Raw genomic sequence first — 22,479 nt, 5'->3', positions numbered from 1 at the left:
AAATACATAGCCATGCATTATTTATTTATTATCAAAATAATAACAAATCGTGGTAAAAAAACAAAACATGAATCCAAATTTTCTTTATTTGTCTTTTTTTTCTGCACTATATATGTTTAGTGTATAACATTATTTGTGTCCTCTGTTTTTTCCTTCACTATGAAAGTAAAAATTCTGTAATCTGAGTCAAAATGGTGCTGTTTGTATATTTAGCAAAAAGCTCCAATGAAGTTAGGCATGCTGTCTTTAATTATACATGAACTGGTCTCCACATGTAGTACATGGACCTCAGTCGTGCATTCAACTGTTAATGTTAATCCTCTCTTTGCAGTGTCACGTACTGCTTCATTGTATTTGATTAAAGGCAGGTGTTGGGCACAATTTCACTGTAATTTGTTTGGAGGCTGTGCCATACAGCAGCGCTGTAACACGGTGCCACCATATTGAGTGGATTAGAGGAATTACTGCATATTCTTTGGCCCATGGAGAGTCCCTGTGGCAGGTGTGCGGTGGAGCGTGTGTAAACAGCCATGTTGGCACCAGTGGGCTCTCAAACTCAGCTGGGATGACAGCCCAGGTGTCTCCTGGGACTTGTAGTGTCAGACTGGACCCCCAGGTCCACCTGGAGACCACGCTGTTGTTGTTGCTCCCAGGTCTCCCAAGAGACTCTCATTGACATTTGATGTTCCATGTGTCTGTCCAGAGAGCCATCTTGAAGTTATTATGATTGTCACGTTAAAATCAAAATGGAAGTTAGTTGCCAATATGGGCAAACATTAGGTCGGTTGAACGTTAACATTGTCGTATAGAATAGTAATCATTGTTTTAATCATTTGACCTGTATCTTACAGGACAGACTCTCAGGGTAACTCAGGCCTTGCTTTTGTTTTCTTCTCCACAGCTGAACGAAGTGAATTCAACCCAGATCCTGTCTGCAATGCTGTCTTACGTGTGGCCAAAGGACAGACCAGACCTGCGGGCCCGTGTTGCCATCTCTCTGGGCCTGCTTGCTGGAGCCAAGGTATGTTTACAGACAGTGTCGTGGGTATTAAAGGTTCATTCCTATTTTACTTATATAACGCTAATTTGATCTGTTGGATCGGCGATAAAGCGGTGTTATTAATGCTTACCCTACAGCTGAACATAGTGTAAAGTCCAGCTACTTACCTTTGAGGAAGAGGCTCCAGTTCTTTTCTCATATTTAGTGACACTTAGTCTTACTTCGGCTTTCCTCTTCCTGATTACATTAGGATTACATCTTCGATACAACTTGTTCAAGCTGAAGATATGGTTGTTTAAAAGGTCACTGTTTCTCAGGTTGTGCTTTAATTCTCTTCTCTCTTTTTTTATTAGAAGTACATCATAAAATGTGATAGTGTAACTGAGAATATTCTGTTTCTCATAACATGATCAGAGCACTGCTCTTAAGTGATTAAGAAAAATAAGACAATACTAATAATAACCCACCAAAAATGTTGCTTGGTAACAAAACAACAAAAAACAAAACAAAACTTTGGGAAGGCCATTCTAAAACCCTAATTCTAGCCTGATTTAGCCATTCCATTACCACTTTTGATGTGTGTTTGGGGTCATTGTCCTGTTGGAACACCCAACTGCGCCCAAGACCCAACCTTTGGGCTGATGATTTTAGGTTATCTTGAAGAATTTGAAGGTAATCCTCCTCCTTCATTATCCCATTTCCTCTCTGTAAAGCACCAGTTCCATTGGCAGCAAAACAGCCCCACAGCATAATACTACCACCACCGTGCTTGACGGTAGGCATGGTGTTCTTGGGGTTAAAGGCCTCACCTTTTCTCCTCCAAACATATTGCTGGGCATTGTGGCCAAACAGCTTGATTTTTGTTTCATCTGACCACAGAACTTTCCTCCAGAAGGTCTTATCTTTGTCCATGTGATCAGCAGCAAACTTCAGTCGAACCTTAAGGTGCCACTTTTGGAGCAAGGGCTTCCTTCTTGCACGGCAGCCTCTCAGTCCATGGAGATGCAAAACACGCTCGACTGTGGACACTGACACCTGTGTTCCAGCAGCTTCTAATTCTTGGCAGATCTGCTTTTTGGTGGTTCTCGGTTGACTCTTCACCCTCCTGACCAATTTTCTCTCAGCAGCAGGTGATAGCTTGCGTTTTCTTCCTGATCGTGGCAGTGACAAAACAGTGCCATGCACTTTATACTTACAAACAATTGTTTGCACTGTTGCTCTTGGGACCTGCAGCTGCTTTGAAATGGCTCCAAGTGACTTTCCTGACTTGTTCAAGTCAATGATTCACTTTTTCAGATCCATGCTGAGCTCCTTTGACTTTCCCATTGTAGCGTTTGTGGCCGTTTGTATCCAATGAGCCCTATTTAAATGGCCTCAGAGAAGTCACCAGCTGTAGTCACTCATAATCACTCACAAGAAGTTAAGAGGCCATGCTATGAAGCTCATTTCATTGACACAACTTTCTAAGTCACCAAAATTGCTAATTCATGTTGCTGTATGTATATTTTTGACCCAGCAGATTTTGTCACTTTTTCTGTTAACCCATAATAAAGTCATGAAAGAACCAAACTTCATGAATGTTTTTTGTGACAAAGAAGTATCTGTTCCAATCACTCTATCAGAGAAAAATCAGAGTTGTAGAAATAACTGGAAACTCAAGAGAGCCATGACATACAGTTGTGGTCAAAAGTTTACATACACTTGTAAAGAACATAATGTCATGGCTCTCTTGAGTTTCCAGTTATTTCTACAACTCTGATTTTTCTCTGATAGAGTGATTGGAACAGATACTTCTTTGTCACAAAAAACATTCATGAAGTTTGGTTCTTTCATGACTTTATTATGGGTTAACAGAAAAAGTGACAAAATCTGCTGGGTCAAAAATATACATACAGCAACATGAATTAGCAATTTTGGTGACTTAGAAAGTTGTGTCAATGAAATGAGCTTCATAGCATGGCCTCTTAACTTCTTGTGAGTGATTATGAGTGACTACAGCTGGTGACTTCTCTGAGGCCATTTAAATAGGGCTCATTGGATACAAACGGCCACAAACGCTACAATGGGAAAGTCAAAGGAGCTCAGCATGGATCTGAAAAAGCGAATCATTGACTTGAACAAGTTAGGAAAGTCACTTGGAGCCATTTCAAAGCAGCTGCAGGTCCCAAGAGCAACAGTGCAAACAATTGTTTGTAAGTATAAAGTGCATGGCACTGTTTTGTCACTGCCACGATCAGGAAGAAAACGCAAGCTATCACCTGCTGCTGAGAGAAAATTGGTCAGGAGGGTGAAGAGTCAACCGAGAACCACCAAAAAGCAGATCTGCCAAGAATTAGAAGCTGCTGGAACACAGGTGTCAGTGTCCACAGTCGAGCGTGTTTTGCATCTCCATGGACTGAGAGGCTGCCGTGCAAGAAGGAAGCCCTTGCTCCAAAAGTGGCACCTTAAGGCTCGACTGAAGTTTGCTGCTGATCACATGGACAAAGATAAGACCTTCTGGAGGAAAGTTCTGTGGTCAGACGAAACAAAAATCGAGCTGTTTGGCCACAATGCCCAGCAATATGTTTGGAGGAGAAAAGGTGAGGCCTTTAACCCCAAGAACACCATGCCTACCGTCAAGCACGGTGGTGGTAGTATTATGCTGTGGGGCTGTTTTGCTGCCAATGGAACTGGTGCTTTACAGAGAGGAAATGGGATAATGAAGAAGGAGGATTACCTTTCAAATTCTTGAAGATAACCTAAAATCATCAGCCCGAAGGTTGGGTCTTGGGCGCAGTTGGGTGTTCCAACAGGACAATGACCCCAAACACACATCAAAAGTGGTAATGGAATGGCTAAATCAGGCTAGAATTAGGGTTTTAGAATGGCCTTCCCAAAGTCCTGATTTAAATCCCATTGAGAACATGTGGACAATGCTGAAGAAACCAGTCCATGTCAGAAAGCCATCAAATTTAACTGAACTGCACCAATTCTGTCAAGAGGAGTGGTCAAAGATTCAACGAGAAGCTTACCAGAAGCTTGTGGATGGCTACCAAAAGTGCCTAATTGAAGTGAAAATGGCCAAGGGACATGTAACCAAATATTAGCACTGCTGTATGTATATTTTTGACCCAGCAGATTTGATCACTTTTTCTGTTAACCCATAATAAAGTCATGAAAGAACCAAACTTCATGAATGTTTTTTGTGACAAAGAAGTATCTGTTCCAATCACTCTATCAGAGAAAAATCTGAGTTGTAGAAATAACTGGAAACTCAAGAGAGCCATGACATTATGTTCTTTACAAGTGTATGTAAACTTTTGACCACAACTGTATATTGGGTCTCCACTGTGTGAAATTATTGTGGACAGTGCTGCCATTAGCTAAGTTGATACCATGTAGGCCATCGCTAGCTTTGTGGTAACTTGAATACTCGTCACACTCTCCAGACTTCACTCATCATCTGCTTCCATGCTGCTGTTCGTTTTAATCTGTCCCTGTTCTGCAAGAAAGTGTAGAAGTGGTGCGTCACAGACGATTGGAAATTTGAAATAGTGATTATTTGTTTTTTTCTTCGGTAAAAAAAAAAAGATAAAGAAATCCAGAGATGGGTACAGTGAGTGACAATTCAAGGTCAGTGCTGACGTCAATTAAACCCACAGGATTATCAAGTGTCACAAATCAATCTTTTCACTTTGTGCTTGTTCTATGAGTGAGGAGGAATCCAGAAAGATTGTCACTGTTCAACTGAGTTTGAGTCGGCATAGTTCATTTCCCAAACGCTAACTCGTGTTTTAAGAGAAGACGGTAGAATCACTGTGGTGTAGTTCAACCTGTTTCACAGCAGACTGGTGCAGTGCTAGGCTAGCTGAGGCAAGCATCATGTCTGCTTTTAATATTTGTTAGTGGCACATCACCGCTGATGGAAGAGAGGCCTGACTTGAGAAGCCTGATCGTGTGGTGGGTTACATAGCAATAACATTTGTAAAAATAAAAAAGGTTAATGGAGTATTTTGCAGTTACACAGTTTAAGACTAAATACAACATATTTTTTAATATTTCACCCTCTTGTCTTTTACTAATATAAAGAATAGTGGATGGTACGTTTGAGGAATCCTGTCGTCACACCAGGACATCAATCAGGCGTCTGGTCTTCCAGCATTTGCGTAGAAGTTTACCTCTATTTTCAACACCTTTTGTCTTATTTCTAAGCATGACATTTCAAACGCTCACCTTCCCAAATGACTATAGGAAATATATCTCATGTGAATAAATGTCAACTGCCAATTTATTCAGGTAGGTTTGGATTTGTGATTACTGCTCATAAAAGGCCTAAATATAAATATCCGATTGCTTCAGGAGCATCGGAAAAGAATAGCCAGAGTTTCTAGCTTGCCAAAACGCATCAAAGCATGGCTCTAATTTTTTTTAATATTTGCAATCAGAAATATCTCCTTACTAAATCATATAACGACTCTCCACTGACCACCAGTTCCTCAAGCAACATGAGCTAAAACTAAAAACAGTGCGCTTTTACAGTAATTAATTGCACGCATCAATCAGTGTGTGTGATCTGTTTCCTCTTTATATGTTGATGGTCTGTAATTTACACCCTGGAAAACAATCACACATTCACAGCTCCGAAATAAGCATGTACTGCTGCCTCTCAGCATGTTTGAGTGAGTGTGCTGAGGAGGAGAGAACACACACATGCAATCCAATCTCCTCCTCCCATTTTCCTGCTTCACTGGAGTTAGCCTCGGCTTCTGCAGTTTTGTCCGTTTGAACCGAAAGCTCCAGCAGTGTGGAGAAAATCTTTAAATCAACTGAATAATTATGTGGTTACAGTACATCACACCTCCACACTACACAACGTCAGTGACGTTTTCAGCTCTTGTGTTCCTTGGCCTCAAATGAGCCCTCTTGCTTCTGCGTGTCGTACTCTAAGCTGAGGCTGATTCTAGATATAGCCTAAAGCCTCTTCTCCACTACTTGACATCTCTATTGTGAGATGACATCGGCAGGTACAGATTGACATGGAGTTGATTTGATTTCCAATTGGCCGTTAATGGGTTAAAAGAGCACATCCAACCTTATCATGTATTAGTGGTAAAATTGAGGGCATGTTTTGGCCCTGTGATAATAGGCCTAGGCTATATTTTTTGTTGTCTTGGTAGCAAAGATATTGTTTTTCCTTGTGGGGGTTAGAGGACTTCTATTGTCTGAGTATAATACCCAAGTGTATAAAGCAAGAACCCCGGGGATGGAGCTATTTAAAGTGCATTATTAGGTGTCCTTTCACATTAGCAGGGCCGATGGGTTTATTTGTTGTACTCTGTTTTTATACAATTGCTATTACTTTTATTTTATCTCATTTATATCATGTAGAATTTGACAGGAGCAAAAAGGAAAGGTAAAAAAAAAAAAGCGCCCTCCCCTGTGTGAGAGGTTGAGAGGTTCAAATGAAATGGGTTTCATATGAAAGTAATCTGCTGTGTTCTCCAGCTGTCCTAATGTGTAGCGGACCGCCTTGCCTGAGTCACACAGCTGTCCCTGTGCTCTTAATTAGCCCTAACAGCGATTTCTATTCCATTAGCAGGAAGCAGCAGCTACCTCAGCAGCACTAACACAACCAGCCAAGAAGAATACACAGCTTTCAGTACTACAGACTATACTGAGTGTATGTCTAATAGGCTTATATATGAAACCATTTTATTCTCCTCCTCTGAATGTTTCCTCCCTCCCTCTCTGCCTCTCCCAGATGACCAATGTGACGGTGCCCTTCATGTTTAAGTATGCGGTGGACGAGCTGAACCAGATGTCGGGACACATGCTGCACCTGAATGACGCGCCAAGCACTGTGGCTACCATGGCAACGGCCATGCTGATTGGCTGTGAGTCCCAGACTTGTGTTGCAGCGGCAGGTGCTCATCAGAGGAGACTGTGGGACTGCCTATTATCTACTGGCTGACCTTTTCCCCAACACATTCATATCAGTGGCGCTCCCCCCCCCCCCTCATTATTTACATTATGTTCTCCGCTCTGCGTCTTGAGTTCACCTCGGTCGATCCTCACCGCCGTCTCGTGAGCGCTGATAACTTTGCAGTACGATACTCCCGAGGCACAGAGAGATGGTTTCCTAAGCAGTAGGCCCGAAATTGGCAGTCTTTTTAAAAGTGCTTGGATATTTTTTTGTGTTATGCAAAGGCCAAGGATGTTGCTTTCATTGCATCTCTTCAGAGCAGTCTTTTCAGTCTTCTCTGAGCTGCTGATGAAGAGCCAAATTAAATAAATAAATAACTATTGCGAACCTGATACCTGCTGAATGTCACTCTGGCCTTGAGTGAGATCCGCTTGGATGCAATGTACACTTAGCCCTGTAGCCACTTATTTTAATGAGTCCACTTAGGTCTCGCACACTAATGCTGCCTGTTGAATAATTGGAGCACATGAACAGGACTCCAGACAGGACGAATTAAGATGACGAGGAAGAATGAAGGAGATGCTCTTAAAGAAGGGAATTGTATTTTTTTGTTCCCTCTTCGCGACACTTGAGGCCCAGTACTTGAAGCCTGCGGTGACGGGTGTAATTTGGCTGAAAAGGTTGCGCAGTGCTCATCCTACCTTGTCAGATGTGGACACGTTCATTAGATGAGCATTCCTATTTAACGCCACATTACAGCCCCATGAAAACCGGCAGACAGAGCGATTATTACCCTGACTTTGGTCTCAGCAGACAAATCGTGTATTCACACAAGTCGGTGAAATCGCCACAGGAAAGCCACGTGCCATTCATACACAGACTATCCATTTTGTGACAGTCATGCCATCTGCTTGTGTAACAGTTTATGAGAAGTGTAAGGGATCAAATGATTGACTTCCTTGGAATTAGATTTGTGGTTTCATTGAACTTAAACTCGAATGGAACTGCTTTGGTTTTTGCTGCACATCAGGTAGCTTCCTTAAAAAACGAAACCTTAAAGAGATGCTATGTTGCGTGCATCCACCCTCATCATACAGATACAAAGGTGAAATCAAGCCTGTTCCTCGACTCAACTCATCGTCACATCTTTCTGTCCCCCTCTTCTATTATTCTGCTCACACACACACTGAACACACTTGTGTACACTCACATACCCCCTCCCCTCAGTCTGCAGTGTGCTGGCCTGCCATGGTAGTGAGGCTTCAGACAGCATCCTGCTCGGTAATTACAGAGGCTTGGGGAGGCTGCTGTTGTAGCCCTGCAGTACTTTGCAGACCAGAGATGATGTGGAAAAAACCTGCCCCGGCCGCCTTATACAAGCCTTCACTTTAGAGCCGTTGACTGTCTCAATACTGTATTACACCTAACAAGACAGGAAAGGTGGGGGTTGCATTCTTGTTTTGCTGCCTCATATCGCTTCAGAGCTACATAACAGTCCTCAGTTTTTAGGATGAGGATATTTTCTCACTTGAGAGCGCCCAGGCCCGCCGTTTGAACCTCCCCAGGTTTTCACAGCAGGTGTGCTAAACTCTCCCGTCTCCTCCGCTATCCCAGATGGCGCGTCACGGGCTGGTGCAGCCTTCTTCAACGAGCTGAGGAACACTGTGTTTGGCAAGGTGGCCCAGAGCTCCATCCGACGCATCGCGAAGAACGTCTTCCTCCACCTGCACAATCTGGATCTGGGTTTCCATCTCAGCCGCCAGACGGGAGCGCTGTCCAAGGCCATCGACCGCGGCACGCGGGGCATCTCGTTTGTCCTCAGTGCACTCGTCTTCAATCTAGGACCCACCGTCTTTGAGATGGGCCTCGTCAGTGCCATTTTGGTGAGTCTCATGGTTGACATATCCACGCAGCACAGACGCTAATAACGGTAATCAGAGGCTTCGCCATTATTGTACGATGCTACTGGAAATGCTGCTTACAGTTTTCTGGCTTTTATTTCATGTTGCTGGTACTGTTTCAGCCTTTAATGTTAGCACAGGACCTTCCATCACCTTCACACTCTTCACAGCAGATTGTCTAGAAATTAATTTCGGGGATATTGTCTCATTTACTTTCTAAATGGAATATGAATCCCCATGAACTTGTGATGGCTATACAGAGTCCATTAGCGTCAATGACGAATCCCAAAGCTTTGTAGCAGCTTAATGTCCTCCTGTGGAGTAGGCCCTGAACAGATGCCCCCCCCCCCCCCTTCTCCTTGGCCACCGCTGAAAGAACGGCTTTTCTATTGCTTCGTGCTATTATTCCACTCTGGACCATAATGTCAGCTTGCCTGTAATGAGGGCAGACTCCATTGCCCAAATAGCTAAAGCATTAGCACGATTAGTTCTTCTAGATTCCCCTCCATTTGTAACACTCAATTTCATAGTGGAATGGTCAAAAACAGTATGTTCTCAAAATGCCTTGTGACGCCAACGTCGGAGTCCGGTGGTCGGACGTGGTCGCGTGACTTTTTTATCACAAAGCTGTTCAGCCACAGCATGTAAAGGATGCTTTGCTTTGTCTGTGCTTTTTTCTTCTTCTTCTGCAGTATTACAAGTGTGGTGGACAGTTTGCAGCGGTGTCCTTGGGTACCTTATCAGCGTATACCCTCTTCACCATTCTCGTCACTCAGTGGAGGTAACATTGAGGATGTTTGTGTGCTAGTCCTCTGTCTGACTGTAGTTCAATTGGTTATTTATTGCTAATGTTTCTTCTTACGTGAATAGGATTCAGTAAGTAGTTCTGTGGCTCTCTGTGCTGACAGTAACAATGTTCACTCATAGGCTGAAATATGTACTTGAGAAAGTGCTTACGTCATTGCTTATGTGTCTCTGCACACAGGACTCGCTTCCGGATAGAAATGAACAAAGCAGACAATGAAGCGGGCAACGCAGCTATTGACTCCCTCCTTAACTACGAGACTGTTAAGGTGAGAGTGGAACCCCCCCCCCCCCCCCCCCCCCCACACACACACACACACACACACACACACACACACACACACACACACACACACACACACACACACACACACACACACACACTCAACCACTCATATACCGACATACACACCTAGCATACACTCTTCTTTCAGCTCCTCATCCCTACCCCCCACCTTTCCTTTCTTCCCTTCTTATCTCCTCCTTTCTAGTCTTTTTCTTCTATTCACTTAAGCAAGACACATTGACATGAACTAATATTTACTTGTCTTTAATAGTAGTGCTTCACTTGCATGATTGCCACTGTCAGAATTTGCCTTTTAATCAAAGAATAGCTCTCTCTAGCTCTCTAACTCTGTGTCTCAGACTCTCACAACTATGACACACAAACTCCTTATTATAACAAGTACAAGATAAAAGTCAAGTTTACTGTTCTGAGGCTACATCCACACTACTACGTTTTCGTTTTAAAACATTGGTAATGTGATACCTGAGTAAATATAAGCACTTATTCATTTACTAAATTAACACTTATTAACGTTGAGACAATGCAGTGATAATTATCATGATAGTTATTTTGCACATATTGACCTAGTGCTGCAGCTAATGATGATTTCATTATTTTCTCGGTTAGTTGGCACCACAAATTACGAAAGCGCAAGATGACGTCTTAAAATGTGTTCAACCAACAGTTAACAGAAACAAAAGACAGAGAAATGTAGCAAATCCTCATGATTCAGAAGGTTGAACTAGAGAATGGTTGGTATTTTTAATAGAAAAATTATTATTGACTATCGATTATCAAAATAGTACATTTAGCTAATCAAGTAATCTATTGAGCTTTATATATTGACCCATTCACAAACACATAACGTCCTGGGTTTTTACTTTGCTCATTTGTCTGTGCTCTCATTCTCCGTCCTGCTCCTCTTCTCTTTCACTGTTAAACTGTCCACTCTTTTTTTAATAAATATCACTCCAGTTCTTGGCCTTTTGAGATAACTACTATTATTGGAAGAAATATTGTTCAAGAAGTAATTGCGATTAAGGATATTAATGTCATTTTAGACCATTTTCTGCCACTGATATAATGATAACGTAACAACATAATAATGCAAGTAAACTATTTCAAAGAGAAATAGACTTTCAGACAATAGAATGTGAAGAAATATTAAGATAAAATAAAACGTAGATAAATAATACCACACAACCAAAACAATAAATAAAATGGATTCTCCGTTGAGAAAAAAAGCACAATTTCTGTGCAATTGTCTTATAATGTTAAGGAAAACCCTGCTGTTTCTTCTGGCATCATGTTGGCTAAAATGTTGGTGACATTCTTATGTCAACAAACAAGCACGTAAACACAACGGGCACTATCCAGGTCAGCGAAAAGTCTGTCCGTATTTCGTACAATAAGTCGTTAACGTAATTATTAGTTACAGGTCTAGTTGCTACAAACAATGAGATGTTCATCACTGGATGTTTAGGACTATTCTCCTGGTTTAGTCAATGACCAAAATACTTTCTCTGTGATGGTTTTGTACTGGAAGTGTCTGCCACTGAAGGCTGTATTTTGAATAGAGATGACTGCTGCAAGCCAGGGTAGTTTAAGGGTGACACCTGACTGATGCGATGTGATGCGGATGTAAACATTGCTTTATACCCCTCTCAGTGGCACTGTTATCCACAATCTTCATCCTTTGCTGTTTTAAGCCTCTTTCTAGGCAACCTCATTGTACACAGGACACATACAAACATAATCACCATCCAGTTTCGGGCTGCTTTGTGAGGCTGTTCTATATATATATATTTGTACCCATGTTATTTTCTTTGCTGTATTATTTTTGCGTCCTGTTTTTCTTAACGTTTTGTTCTGTGTTATTTTGTGTCATCTGTGCCAATGCGGCCAGATTTAGCATCACTCTGAGCTGTGAGTGTGCATATGTAATTAGATCTCCGCCCACTCAAAAATCCGTTCCACTTTCACAAAGGGCTAGATGAGAACCTGAACGCGGTGCCTTGCACTGCTTCTGTTTGTCCTCCATGTGCTACTTTCTTCTCTCTCTCTCTCTCTCTCTCTCTCTCTCGCTCTCTCGCTCTCTCGCTCTCTCTCTCTCGCTCTCTGATTTCCTGCATTTCCCTAAATGCAAATCAGTGGCAAGTCAGTTGCAGCACAGCACCACTGCCGTTAGCTAGAGAAGCAAATCGCCCACTTAACCAGAGCAGAGGAACAATAGTGCAAACTAAACAAACAGCAATATTAGGTAATTGGCAGCAGAGTTGAGGAGGGTTGTTGTTGTTGTTATGATCGTGGCGTAGTTTTATGTGCTGAATTTTAGAGATGCATTTGTTGCTGATTCACAAGGGTTTATCTCTCTAAACGATCGCAGTATGTCTTGATCAAAATTAGTGCTGCTTGTGTGGTGTAACGCTTAAGAGCCATCAGTGCTCTGTTGGTAGCTGTCTGTGTCAGCCATTGTGCCAATGAAGGATACTCTGAAGCGATTCTTGTTCAACTTGCAAGTGATGTTTAGGCTTTCCTTACAATTATAATTGCCTAATATTTTATCTTGTTCGATGGCCCTCCACATCCTTTAAGATCAGTGGGGCGGAGATGACGATGCTGAGATGCTGAGACATGAAAAAGTGCTTTGGAAGCCAACTGAGACCCAGACTAGGCCCAGAGCGGTCACAGAGAACAAATGCAGCCTTGAGGCAGACTAAAGTGTCTATCTGCTCTCCATGCTTCCTTAAACTTTACCCTAACCCATATTTTGTTTCTCTCTCGCTTTCTCTCTCAACTTTCCTTGTGTGAAACCTTTTTTGCCATCTCCGTGACCTGCGCTCCCATTTCTCCTCCCTCTCTGCATGTTTCTCGTCTCGGCTGCAGTACTTCAACAATGAGAAGTATGAAGCTGAAAAGTATGATGGATACCTGAAGGTCTACGAGTCATCCTCTCTAAAAACCACATCCACACTCGCCATGCTCAACTTTGGCCAGAGTGCCATCTTCAGTGTCGGCCTCACTGGCATCATGGTGCTGGCCAGCAAGGGCATTGCGGCAGGTGAGTGTGTGTGAGTGTGTGTGTGTGTGTGTGTGTGTGTGTGCGTGCGAGCGAGCGAGTGAGTGGTAGAAAAGCATGAAAAAAATGTATAGTATTCTAAAGGCTCAAAATATATCACCTGGCCTGAATTTACCTCTTCATGCCCATGATCTGTGTCCACAGCACAATAGAAAGAAATGTGCGTTTGGAAATAAGAAAGCTTAAAAAAAACAAAAAAAAAACAACTCAAAACAAAATCAAATGGACAGAAAATGACAAGTGAAACTCCCGACTGAACTGGATAATAGAAACCAAATGAGAACAAAGCACAGCGAGCATGAAAAAGTGGCGTGAATAGGAAATAAAACAGCCTTGATGCAGAAAATGAAATCACAGCGGGTGGAGATAAATTCAGAATGTAACATGCTTTGTCTGCCTTCACTGCTTGAAAGAAAAAATGGTTTGAGTGTTATATTTTTTTTTAGATCTCGTATCCAAAGATGCATACATGACACAATAGAGCTGGATCATGTCTGTAAGTTGTGCTTGTTGCTGCCCTGTTAGGCACGATGACCGTGGGAGACCTGGTGATGGTGAACGGCCTGCTCTTCCAGCTCTCCCTGCCGCTCAACTTCCTCGGCACAGTGTACAGAGAGACCAGGCAGGCCCTGATCGACATGAACACTCTTTTCACCCTGCTCAACGTCGACACCAAGATCAAGGTAACTTGTCAGCCTGACATGAGCTTCTCCGCATTGTAGCAGCAAATTGCAAAATGTGTTTTTACATATTTTGTTTTTTCTTCCTCTATCAAGAGATCAGTAGACTGGTATAGAATAGAACGTGAAAACTGAGTTCCGTATTAAATCTGAAAAACTTAATTAAACTGAGAATTTTTTTTTTAAAGCAGCGATTAATGATGGTAAAAGATTTTAACATAGGACTGATTCACTCTTGGCCGTATGACATAGCTAACCTTTCCACTTAAAAAATAATAGGTTGTAGTCAAACATAGTATTTACATGCTTGGTGTGACTCAAGCTTACTCATCCTGTGTCATTTGTAGAGAAAGACATTATTCGTTGCGGAAGAACTGTATTTTTTGGTGATTTATTATCATTAATTTCAGTGAGGTTTTTCGAAATAACAGAGCACAATCTTGTTTTATTTGTGTAGTTTTGTGTTCTGGAGGGATAAGATCTTATGAAAACCACACAGACTAAAAGTGACTGTGATGAAATATGAGAACGTTGTTGTTGTTGTTCTGATCTACACAATCAGTGATGGTGCTCATTCACCCTCTGTTTACAGGACCTAATGATACACACCTGTTTAGACTGTCAAGATGTGGCAGGAGGGGTGAAACTGTTCTACATGTTTTCAGCTGTTTATGTTCAAGCTCTTTCAGTATTGATTGATCTACCAATTATTTTCTTGATTAATCAATTAACCGTTTTGTCCATATAATATAGGAAAATGGTGAAAAAATGTGGATTGTTATTTTCAAGAGCCCCAAAATGACTACAGCCAACTGTCCAAAATCCCAAATATTCAATATACTATCATATATGACAAAAAGCTTGAGAAGTTGCAACAAACAAATGTTTTCCCATTTCTCTTGAAAAGGGACAAATTATCATCAAAATAGTTTCTGATGATCTCATTTCTAGCGTGGACTGCCCTTCATATGGGGTTGTGACACTACATAGTTTGTATTTGTGAATTCACCCTAAAAACACACAGAAATATGTAGTCATATTTAAAACTAGTTAAAACTGTTCTTTAACTTTAAAAATGGCTAAAACTGTTCAGATGTGTTGCTCCTCTGTTTCTTCAATGTCATAGCTATCGGTTGTTTTTGTCGGACATTTCATTATCTTTTTATTTATTTATTTTTTTTACTCACAACAGCCCATCTTGCGTCAGGAAATCACATTTAAGTGCAAATGTGCTGCCTTAGAATATGAACGCCATTCCTGTCTCCAGCCTGTAATTATTGTAGGAGAAATGAATCTGTCCAGTTATTTCTCACTCATCGGTAATACTCCACTCCATTGTGATTCCCTGTGGAATGGTGCTGCCCAGCAGGCCATTACTGTCTGAATGCTTTGTTTTTGTGGAACACATTGGCCTATTATGTAGATGTAAAATAATTTTAAAACACCCCCTTACTTGAAACTGCTTCACAAGATTAAAAAAAATAATAATAATTTTGGCTTTTTTTCCATGTTGGGGGTGTGTAAAACGATCATTTGTTTATACTAATGGACTATGTATTAACTGAGGTGGATTGTGGGTGATTATGTTGTTATCAGATAGCATAGAAACGGAACAGAACAGGCTTTTACTCTCAGGGCAAGGGAAGTGCTTTATTCACCGCTGACCTTGGCTGCGCCTCAGCACTATGGCTCAGCTCAGTATGTACCGAAAGTTTTTCACGCCTATTGATCCTTCAGTTACCATGAAGGGCAGCGTCTGAAGATTCAGTTGAAACGACCTCTGGAATTGGCTGTGAATGGCTCTGCTTTAACCAGCCCATGGCTCTGTGCTCCAGCATTATTCCCCTTTTACAAGGTGTTGGAGTAACGTTGCATCATGCCGGGCTCTCGTCTGTCAGTGGCTGCTCTGTATCCGTCTCCTCTCGCTCCGTTTCGTCTGTCTCAACCCTCTGATGGTTTCCTCTAGGAGAGGAATCTCGCCCCACCATTAGCCGTCACACCACAGGAGGCCACCATCCGCTTCGAGGACGTCTATTTTGAATACCTGGAGGGCCAGAAAGTCTTAAATGGAGTGTCCTTCGAAGTGCCTGCTGGGAAGAAGGTGGCTATAGTTGGTGGCAGCGGGTCAGGGTAGGTCACCTCTCATAGAAGTACACTGACTGTCACACCTTTAGCCGTGTGTGTGTGTGTGTGTGTGTGTGTGTGTGTGTGTGTGTGTGTGTGTGTGTGTGTGTGTGTGTGTGCGTGTGCGTGTGTGCACGCACGCACGCACGCACGCGCGCGCAGACAGTCTTATCATCAGATAGCATCAGTAGATTGGGGGGGGGGGCGGTGCAGCTCACAGACAGAATGATGCTGACGATTGGTTCCACGTCTGGTTGCAGGAAGAGCACCATTGTGCGGCTGTTGTTCCGCTTCTATGAGCCCCAGCGGGGGAACATCTACGTAGCGGGGCAGAACATCCGAGACGTCAGCCTTGACAGCCTGAGGAAGTCTTTGGGGGTCATACCTCAGGTCTGAGACACCCACACGATAAAATAAACACACAAACTAATTTTCATCAACACCACGTTGATTGTCTTTCTTTATTTGAAGGTTCTTCCACACAAATGAAATGATTGTTAAATATGAATCTCAATAGTAAATGTAATGTATTTGAGTTGTTATTGATAATTATATACAACAAGGGGGCAGCATACAACAAAACAACTTTACTAGTTAACAACTGCATTAGAAATAAGACGAATTCTGTTTACTGCAGTGAGCTCAGAGGCTGATCTGAACAGATGGTACATGAACAGTATTTTTGTCATTTGCGTTCGTTCTCTTCCTCCCTCCTACCCTTGTCTTTGTATCTGCAGTCCTCTGCTGCAATAATAATATTCTCTGAAGCCTCATTTTTATTTTTTCTCTCTCTAACTGTGTTGTTGTCAGGATGCCGTTCTGTTCCACAACACCATCTTCTACAACCTGCAGTACGGGAACATCAATGCTACTCCAGAGGACGTGTACCAAGTGGCGCGTCTTGCAGGCATCCATGATGCTATCCTCAGGATGCCCCATGGCTATGACACCCAGGTTGGGGAGCGGGGCCTGAAGCTGTCAGGTTTGCTGCAACATTATGACTACTGTTTAAATAGGGTCTCCTCTGCAGAAACAAGTAAAAGAGCTGTGTGTTTTGTGTGTTTCCCTGGATGGTACACCAAGTTAAAACATTTGAAACACAGAAATAATTTCATCATCATCATCACATCATGCTTATTTGTCTCCAACACAGTCATACACAGTGCAACTTGTAGTGAAGTGTATGTAATAATAATAAAAATAATAGAATAGAATTAAATACTAAAATATAAAACAAAAAAAGTGAAATATTTTACGAAAAGGCAATTAAACAGTTTAACGGCACATTTCAGAGAAATGTAACAGTACAAATAAGTGGGTTTCAGAAGAATTGAAACAATATAACTGGTGCATCTAATATATGCAATGTATGGCAGGTGGATGAATTCTAATTATGAGTCATAGATGGTGGAAGTTATCGGTTCAGGACCCGGATGGCCTGAGGGAAGAAACTACTGGAGCATGCGGGACAGCTGTCATGCTCAAGGCAACATTTTATTTCAGTATATTGTTCTAGTATAAGGCTGCAACTAGCAGTTACTTTTATTATTGATTAATATGTCAATTATCTTCTTAAAATGACTGTTTTCATTCATGAAAACGCATTAAGTGATGCACAAAAAAGAAAAGCAGAAAAGCCTCACATTTGACAAGGCAAGGACAGACAATGTTCTGCCGTTTGTTTGATGATTGACTTAAGCTATTTTTTTTTTATTAAAGTTGTTGCAGATTAATCAACTGATAATTTCAGCTCTAATGTAATATTGATATTGTGATATGAGATATGACTTTGGGTATAGTATTATCAGAATATGGCTTAAATATTCATTTATTTTGGTCTCAATGGGTGCTTTACAGCACTAGCTGAACTGCATTACATATTTTATGATTAGCCACCATTTTAAGAAAGCAGCCTCTATCTCTGTAAAAGCTTTAACATTTGCAGGAGTGGTGTTTACTGACGTATTTTATGTCATAAAACAAAACGTTAATTATCTCTTTAGCTTGTGTTAACCACATGCCTTATTTCAGGCATCTGTCCAAAATCCATAAACAAAAACATTGACTTTGAGACAAGAGGAGGGTTTTAGCTTTTAGGACTCCTTTCTGTAGCACTCTTTTGTCCTTCATCTGCTGCCAAGAATATACATGGCAGTTGCATGCTTTGAGAAATAAATGGGACTGTGAGACACTCCAAAATGCTGTGAGGAATATCTAAGCTTGCACAGCTCTAGATTACATAAAAATTTCAGTTTCAGTCGAAAATTGAGACTTTGATTATGAGCTATTGTCTTGTAAAAGAAGTAGATGATTAACCGTAATTGAATTATTACATTTCACCTTATTCATTATGAGACTTAATCAGTAGCTGCACCATTGTTATTTTGTTGTCCTCTTCAGTGTAGTGTGTGAACGTGTTTAATGGCACATTGCCTCATTTGATCTGCACTGATAGCACACGACTGTGTAGTATTTGGCTCCTAGCATCACTCTGCAACTCATTTAGCCCACGTTAACACACAGCGTTTAACACACATAGTGTGTGTGTGAGCACTTACACTCAACATTCAAGATGCAATTACTGGCAGCACAGATTTCTTTTTGTGGAGTGACTGAGTGAGAGAACGGACAAAATAAAGACATGACTAACTTCTCATTAATTTCACTGTACGTGACGGCTGCCAATGAGTTTTTGTCAGGGGGGGAGGGGCAGTCTGGGCTGTGAGGCTCTTAACTTTCTTCACTGCTGTTCTCCACTGCCAGCAATATTTATAGCTGCTGAACTCTTCTTGGTTTCAAGAGGCCACGCATAGCGCGTATGTAATAAAGGCAAAATCAGAAACGGTGGAGAAATCTTCGTCACCATTAGATGAAAGTCTGTTTTGCCAACCATCCGTTTGAGGTCTGATGAGTCGGGCCAGAGGGATAAACATGCTGTCTCTTAAGATATTTAAATCCTTTTGGCTTTATCCTGGTTTGCTTTTATTTATGACATCTTTTGTTTTGTTTCAGGAGGGGAGAAGCAACGTGTAGCCATCGCCCGTGCAATACTAAAGAATCCACCCGTCCTTCTGTATGACGAAGCCACATCCTCCCTCGACTCCATCACAGAAGAGGTGGGCTTGACGGTGTATGAACACACACACACACACTGTGACAGACACAGGGATGCATACCTAACATGCCCACAAATGCCCGTTGTCTGCTGCACGTACAGGTCGACACCTCCCTGTGCCTGCATACACATTTAGCAGAACAAACACCCACTCTGTAGGTGTTTGTAGCTCAGTCCTGCGTCACATACCGCTGTGACATACCCACCCCACCCCCCCTACACACACACACACACACACACACACACACACACACACACACACACACACACACACACACACACCACCCCCATGTTCTCCCCTGCCACCTGCCACTGTTTTCGCCTACTTTATCTCCAGCTCGGCTCAAACCCCACAGTCTTTGTAAATGTTACATTTAATGAGAAAGTTCAGCATGCCCTCTCTGCACTTCAGAAAAAAGAGCGGGGCAGTAGATGTGGTTGTTAATTGAGATTTTCTGTTGTTTTTCATCACAAAGGTGTTTTAATATTATCATATGTAAACCAAGAAAGAAAAAGTATATGAAGGTGGATGTTGCTGAGCAACATTCTGTTGACTTAGCATCTCCTTCAAATCAAAGTTTGGGAGTACATTTCAAATATATATCGTGTCATTCATGCACTTTTTTTCCTTATTCTTTTTTTCAAGCCTCCATTATTGCAAACCTGAGGAAGTGTTTTCTTTTGGAATAGGGGGATACTCTTTTAAATCCTAACAAAGTGATCAAGCGATTGCCTTTGCGTGCTTCCAGAACATCCTGACTTCGATGAAGGAGATGGTGAAGGACAGGACATCAGTGTTTATCGCCCACAGGCTTTCCACAATCGTAGACGCAGACGAGATTATAGTGCTCAGTGAGGTAAGAACTCATCCACTTATTTTTTTACTTGATCCCATACCTTCCCTGATTAACATTTCCACTTGTAATGTCAGGTTCATAAAAGACAAATAATGTGATGGTTTAGAGTTTGCAAGTAAAAACATGCGCTGCGTTAATTGCCAGTCCAATTAGCATTGAAGGGAAGGATGATGACCTGCACTCTGCCTGACCTTCAGCACACTGTCTCTGCCAGCGACAAGAATTTAGCAAGCAGCCTCTCATTTATTTTGAGATACCTTTCTACGATGTTCGTGATGAAAACATGCTTTGTTTCGCTTTTCTCATTAACTTCAACAACAGGACACTGTTGGTAAAAGTCAATGTATTATTTTCTCCATAAGGGCTCATTAAAGCAGTCGGACTCGACTGGCTGTTTTGGTCAGATGGCGTGTCTTGTTTGTCTCGGTGACTAATAATGTATGGGCCGGCTTCCCAGACACTGATGAGGCCTCGTCCAGGACTAAGCATGTCTTGTAATGGAGGAATGGGTTATCTATACAGTTTTTTGGTCAGATGGAGACATAAAGTGTGTTTAAGAAATGTGGAAATGGGAAATCTTTTTGGTGCATTGTCACTGTTTTATTGTGCATCAGAGAAATATCCAAGAGCAGAGAAAAAATGCTGCAGAACATTACGGGTTGGGATCGAGACGCCGTGAAGCACAAAAAGACGAGAGTGAAGTCCGTTTTTAATCTGCAAAGTAAGAGGTAATGTGAAATGTAACACAGATGAAGTGACATTTTCCACCAGTGCTGAAGTCGGATAGGATAAAAATGAGAAGGTTTCTTTGAACTGCGGCGAGTGAGCATGTGTCGTTCCATGTTTCCAGAGTCAGATGGCAGGGATCAGAGGGTCGTGGCGAGGAGGCATGTTTGCGTGTGATGTCGCCATGCCGTTTGCTGGTGGTGTCACCAGCAGAGGACTGCCTGGGGTGCTCATTAAAATAACGAGCGGAAGCAGTCACGTGCTCATCTCGGGTGCACTAAAGATGATGCCAACACCCCTGCATGCTCACGGGAGGTGGGGGAAGGGGGGTGCCTTCGTTTGTGTTTGACTGTGTGGGAGGGGTGTGTGTGTGTGTTGCGTGTCTGCGAGCCCGTTTTTTTTTTTTTTTTTTTTTGCAACAGTTGTTGGGGAGGCGGCAGGGATTCTAGGGGGGAGCTGATTCTCCACAGAGTGTGTGGTCACTGTTGTTTGGTCATGACGAGATGCTAACTATAAGACTCTTTTTAACTTCATGTGCAGTGTGAGTTGAGGTTTCATGTCTTTCTTTTCTTCTTTTTTTTTTTCTTTGCCAGGGTAAAGTATCAGAGCGAGGAAACCACCAAGCCCTCCTCAGCACCCCTGGCAGCTTGTACGCAGACCTGTGGAACACCCAGAACAGTAAAATCCTCAACAGCAACAAGAGCTCGCCCGAGCCTCCAGCTGAGCGTCTGTCCCAGAAGGAGGAGGAGAGGAAAAAATTACAGGAGGAGATCCTCAACAGTGTTAAGGGCTGTGGGAACTGCTCCTGTTGAGAGGAGCGGCCACCTCCATGTCGCTACGTCCCTCACAGATGGCCTACACTGGAATCCCGGCTTTGTGCAGCATTTGGGAGGGAGCGGAGTATGGGGTACATCCCCACTACCCACCCAAGCCAAGCCCCCACCCATTTGACTATCCCTCCTCCTCCTCACATGAATAAAGGCCACTGCTCGCCAACGTGAAGGAGGAGGAGCAGAACAGGGAGCAAGTGTGTTTAGCACTGGCTGGTGTCCAGAGATAGAGCTTCTATGCCAGTTGTCTCAGCTGAAGCCAAGCATAAGAGACCTTGTATATCACATACGTGTGTGTAAGACATCTGTTAGTCAACATGGCTGCCCCACTCCTCCTCATTTTTGACATCAGGTTTATTGACATCTTCCACTGCACTGGGAACAGATGAGAGTACACGAAATGACTTGCATATGCCTTGATATTACAAAATTTGTATTGATTTTTTTTTTTTTATTATTTTCAAAATACACTCAACCTATAGTTTGCTTTTTTTATATTGGGGATGTGCATATATTGCATTTTATTCTGCGATTAGATATACTGAATTACAGATTGTTTTGCAGTATGTGTTGGTTTGGTTCTTTTAGCAGATACTGCATCCATGCTGCACATTGCCCATGACGTTTTTAATGCATGTTCTAAAAATATCAGATATGGCAGATAATCACGTCTTTAATTCGACTCACAACTTTACATGGATGTTGGATGTTTGGACTAGTGAACATGCAAAATAGCTCCCTTGTGAATTTGCCATATGTCACAGTCACATTCATGTAAATATAACACTCTGAGAATTGCAAAAAGTAACTAATAAATCATGAATGGTTTGCGCCACATTAAGAAGGAACAACTTGAAAGTCTCCTCTGGGAACATTTCACTGTCATATCTTTAAGCCTTGGTTGACGGGCCCCTTGTAATGGAAAGTTATTACAACACATTTTAACAGTGCTAAGACAGCTTTTTGGATTGTATGATCAGAATACAGAGACTTCCTCCTGAAGCTTAAATGTTCATATTTAAAAAAAAAACTGACACAATTATGTCCTCATTTTTCTGAGGGGCTGTTTTGGCTGTGATATTCACATATTGTTAGGAACCTTGGTATGTTATATCTATAAATTATGGAATGTGACTACACTGCAGACAGACTAATAAATGTTGTCTTTTGTCTAA

The 22,479-nt window shown here is 42.0% G+C and overlaps 1 protein-coding gene across 1 annotated transcript in view; it reads left to right on the top strand.

Moving 5' to 3' along the window:
• Positions 1 to 22,479, top strand: part of abcb7 (ATP-binding cassette, sub-family B (MDR/TAP), member 7) — a 25,085-nt gene extending 2,606 nt beyond the window's left edge. The window contains exons 4-16 of the mRNA XM_068714567.1: positions 902 to 1,021; positions 6,741 to 6,873; positions 8,517 to 8,785; positions 9,496 to 9,584; positions 9,789 to 9,876; positions 12,780 to 12,954; positions 13,498 to 13,655; positions 15,619 to 15,782; positions 16,037 to 16,166; positions 16,587 to 16,758; positions 18,789 to 18,892; positions 19,641 to 19,748; positions 21,068 to 22,479. Coding sequence (XP_068570668.1) covers positions 902 to 1,021; positions 6,741 to 6,873; positions 8,517 to 8,785; positions 9,496 to 9,584; positions 9,789 to 9,876; positions 12,780 to 12,954; positions 13,498 to 13,655; positions 15,619 to 15,782; positions 16,037 to 16,166; positions 16,587 to 16,758; positions 18,789 to 18,892; positions 19,641 to 19,748; positions 21,068 to 21,286 — 1,929 coding nt within the window. The 3' untranslated portion in view covers positions 21,287 to 22,479. The remainder of the gene's footprint in view (positions 1 to 901; positions 1,022 to 6,740; positions 6,874 to 8,516; positions 8,786 to 9,495; positions 9,585 to 9,788; positions 9,877 to 12,779; positions 12,955 to 13,497; positions 13,656 to 15,618; positions 15,783 to 16,036; positions 16,167 to 16,586; positions 16,759 to 18,788; positions 18,893 to 19,640; positions 19,749 to 21,067) is intronic.

The sequence above is a fragment of the Cebidichthys violaceus genome, unplaced genomic scaffold (assembly GCF_023349555.1).
Source record: "Cebidichthys violaceus isolate CVI_PGR_0920_01 unplaced genomic scaffold, fCebVio1.0.p SCAF_2, whole genome shotgun sequence".
In the NCBI taxonomy this organism is placed as follows: domain Eukaryota; kingdom Metazoa; phylum Chordata; class Actinopteri; order Perciformes; family Stichaeidae; genus Cebidichthys; species Cebidichthys violaceus.
Note: the sequence above shows the minus strand (reverse complement) of the source record. Positions and strands in the feature narration are given on the sequence as shown.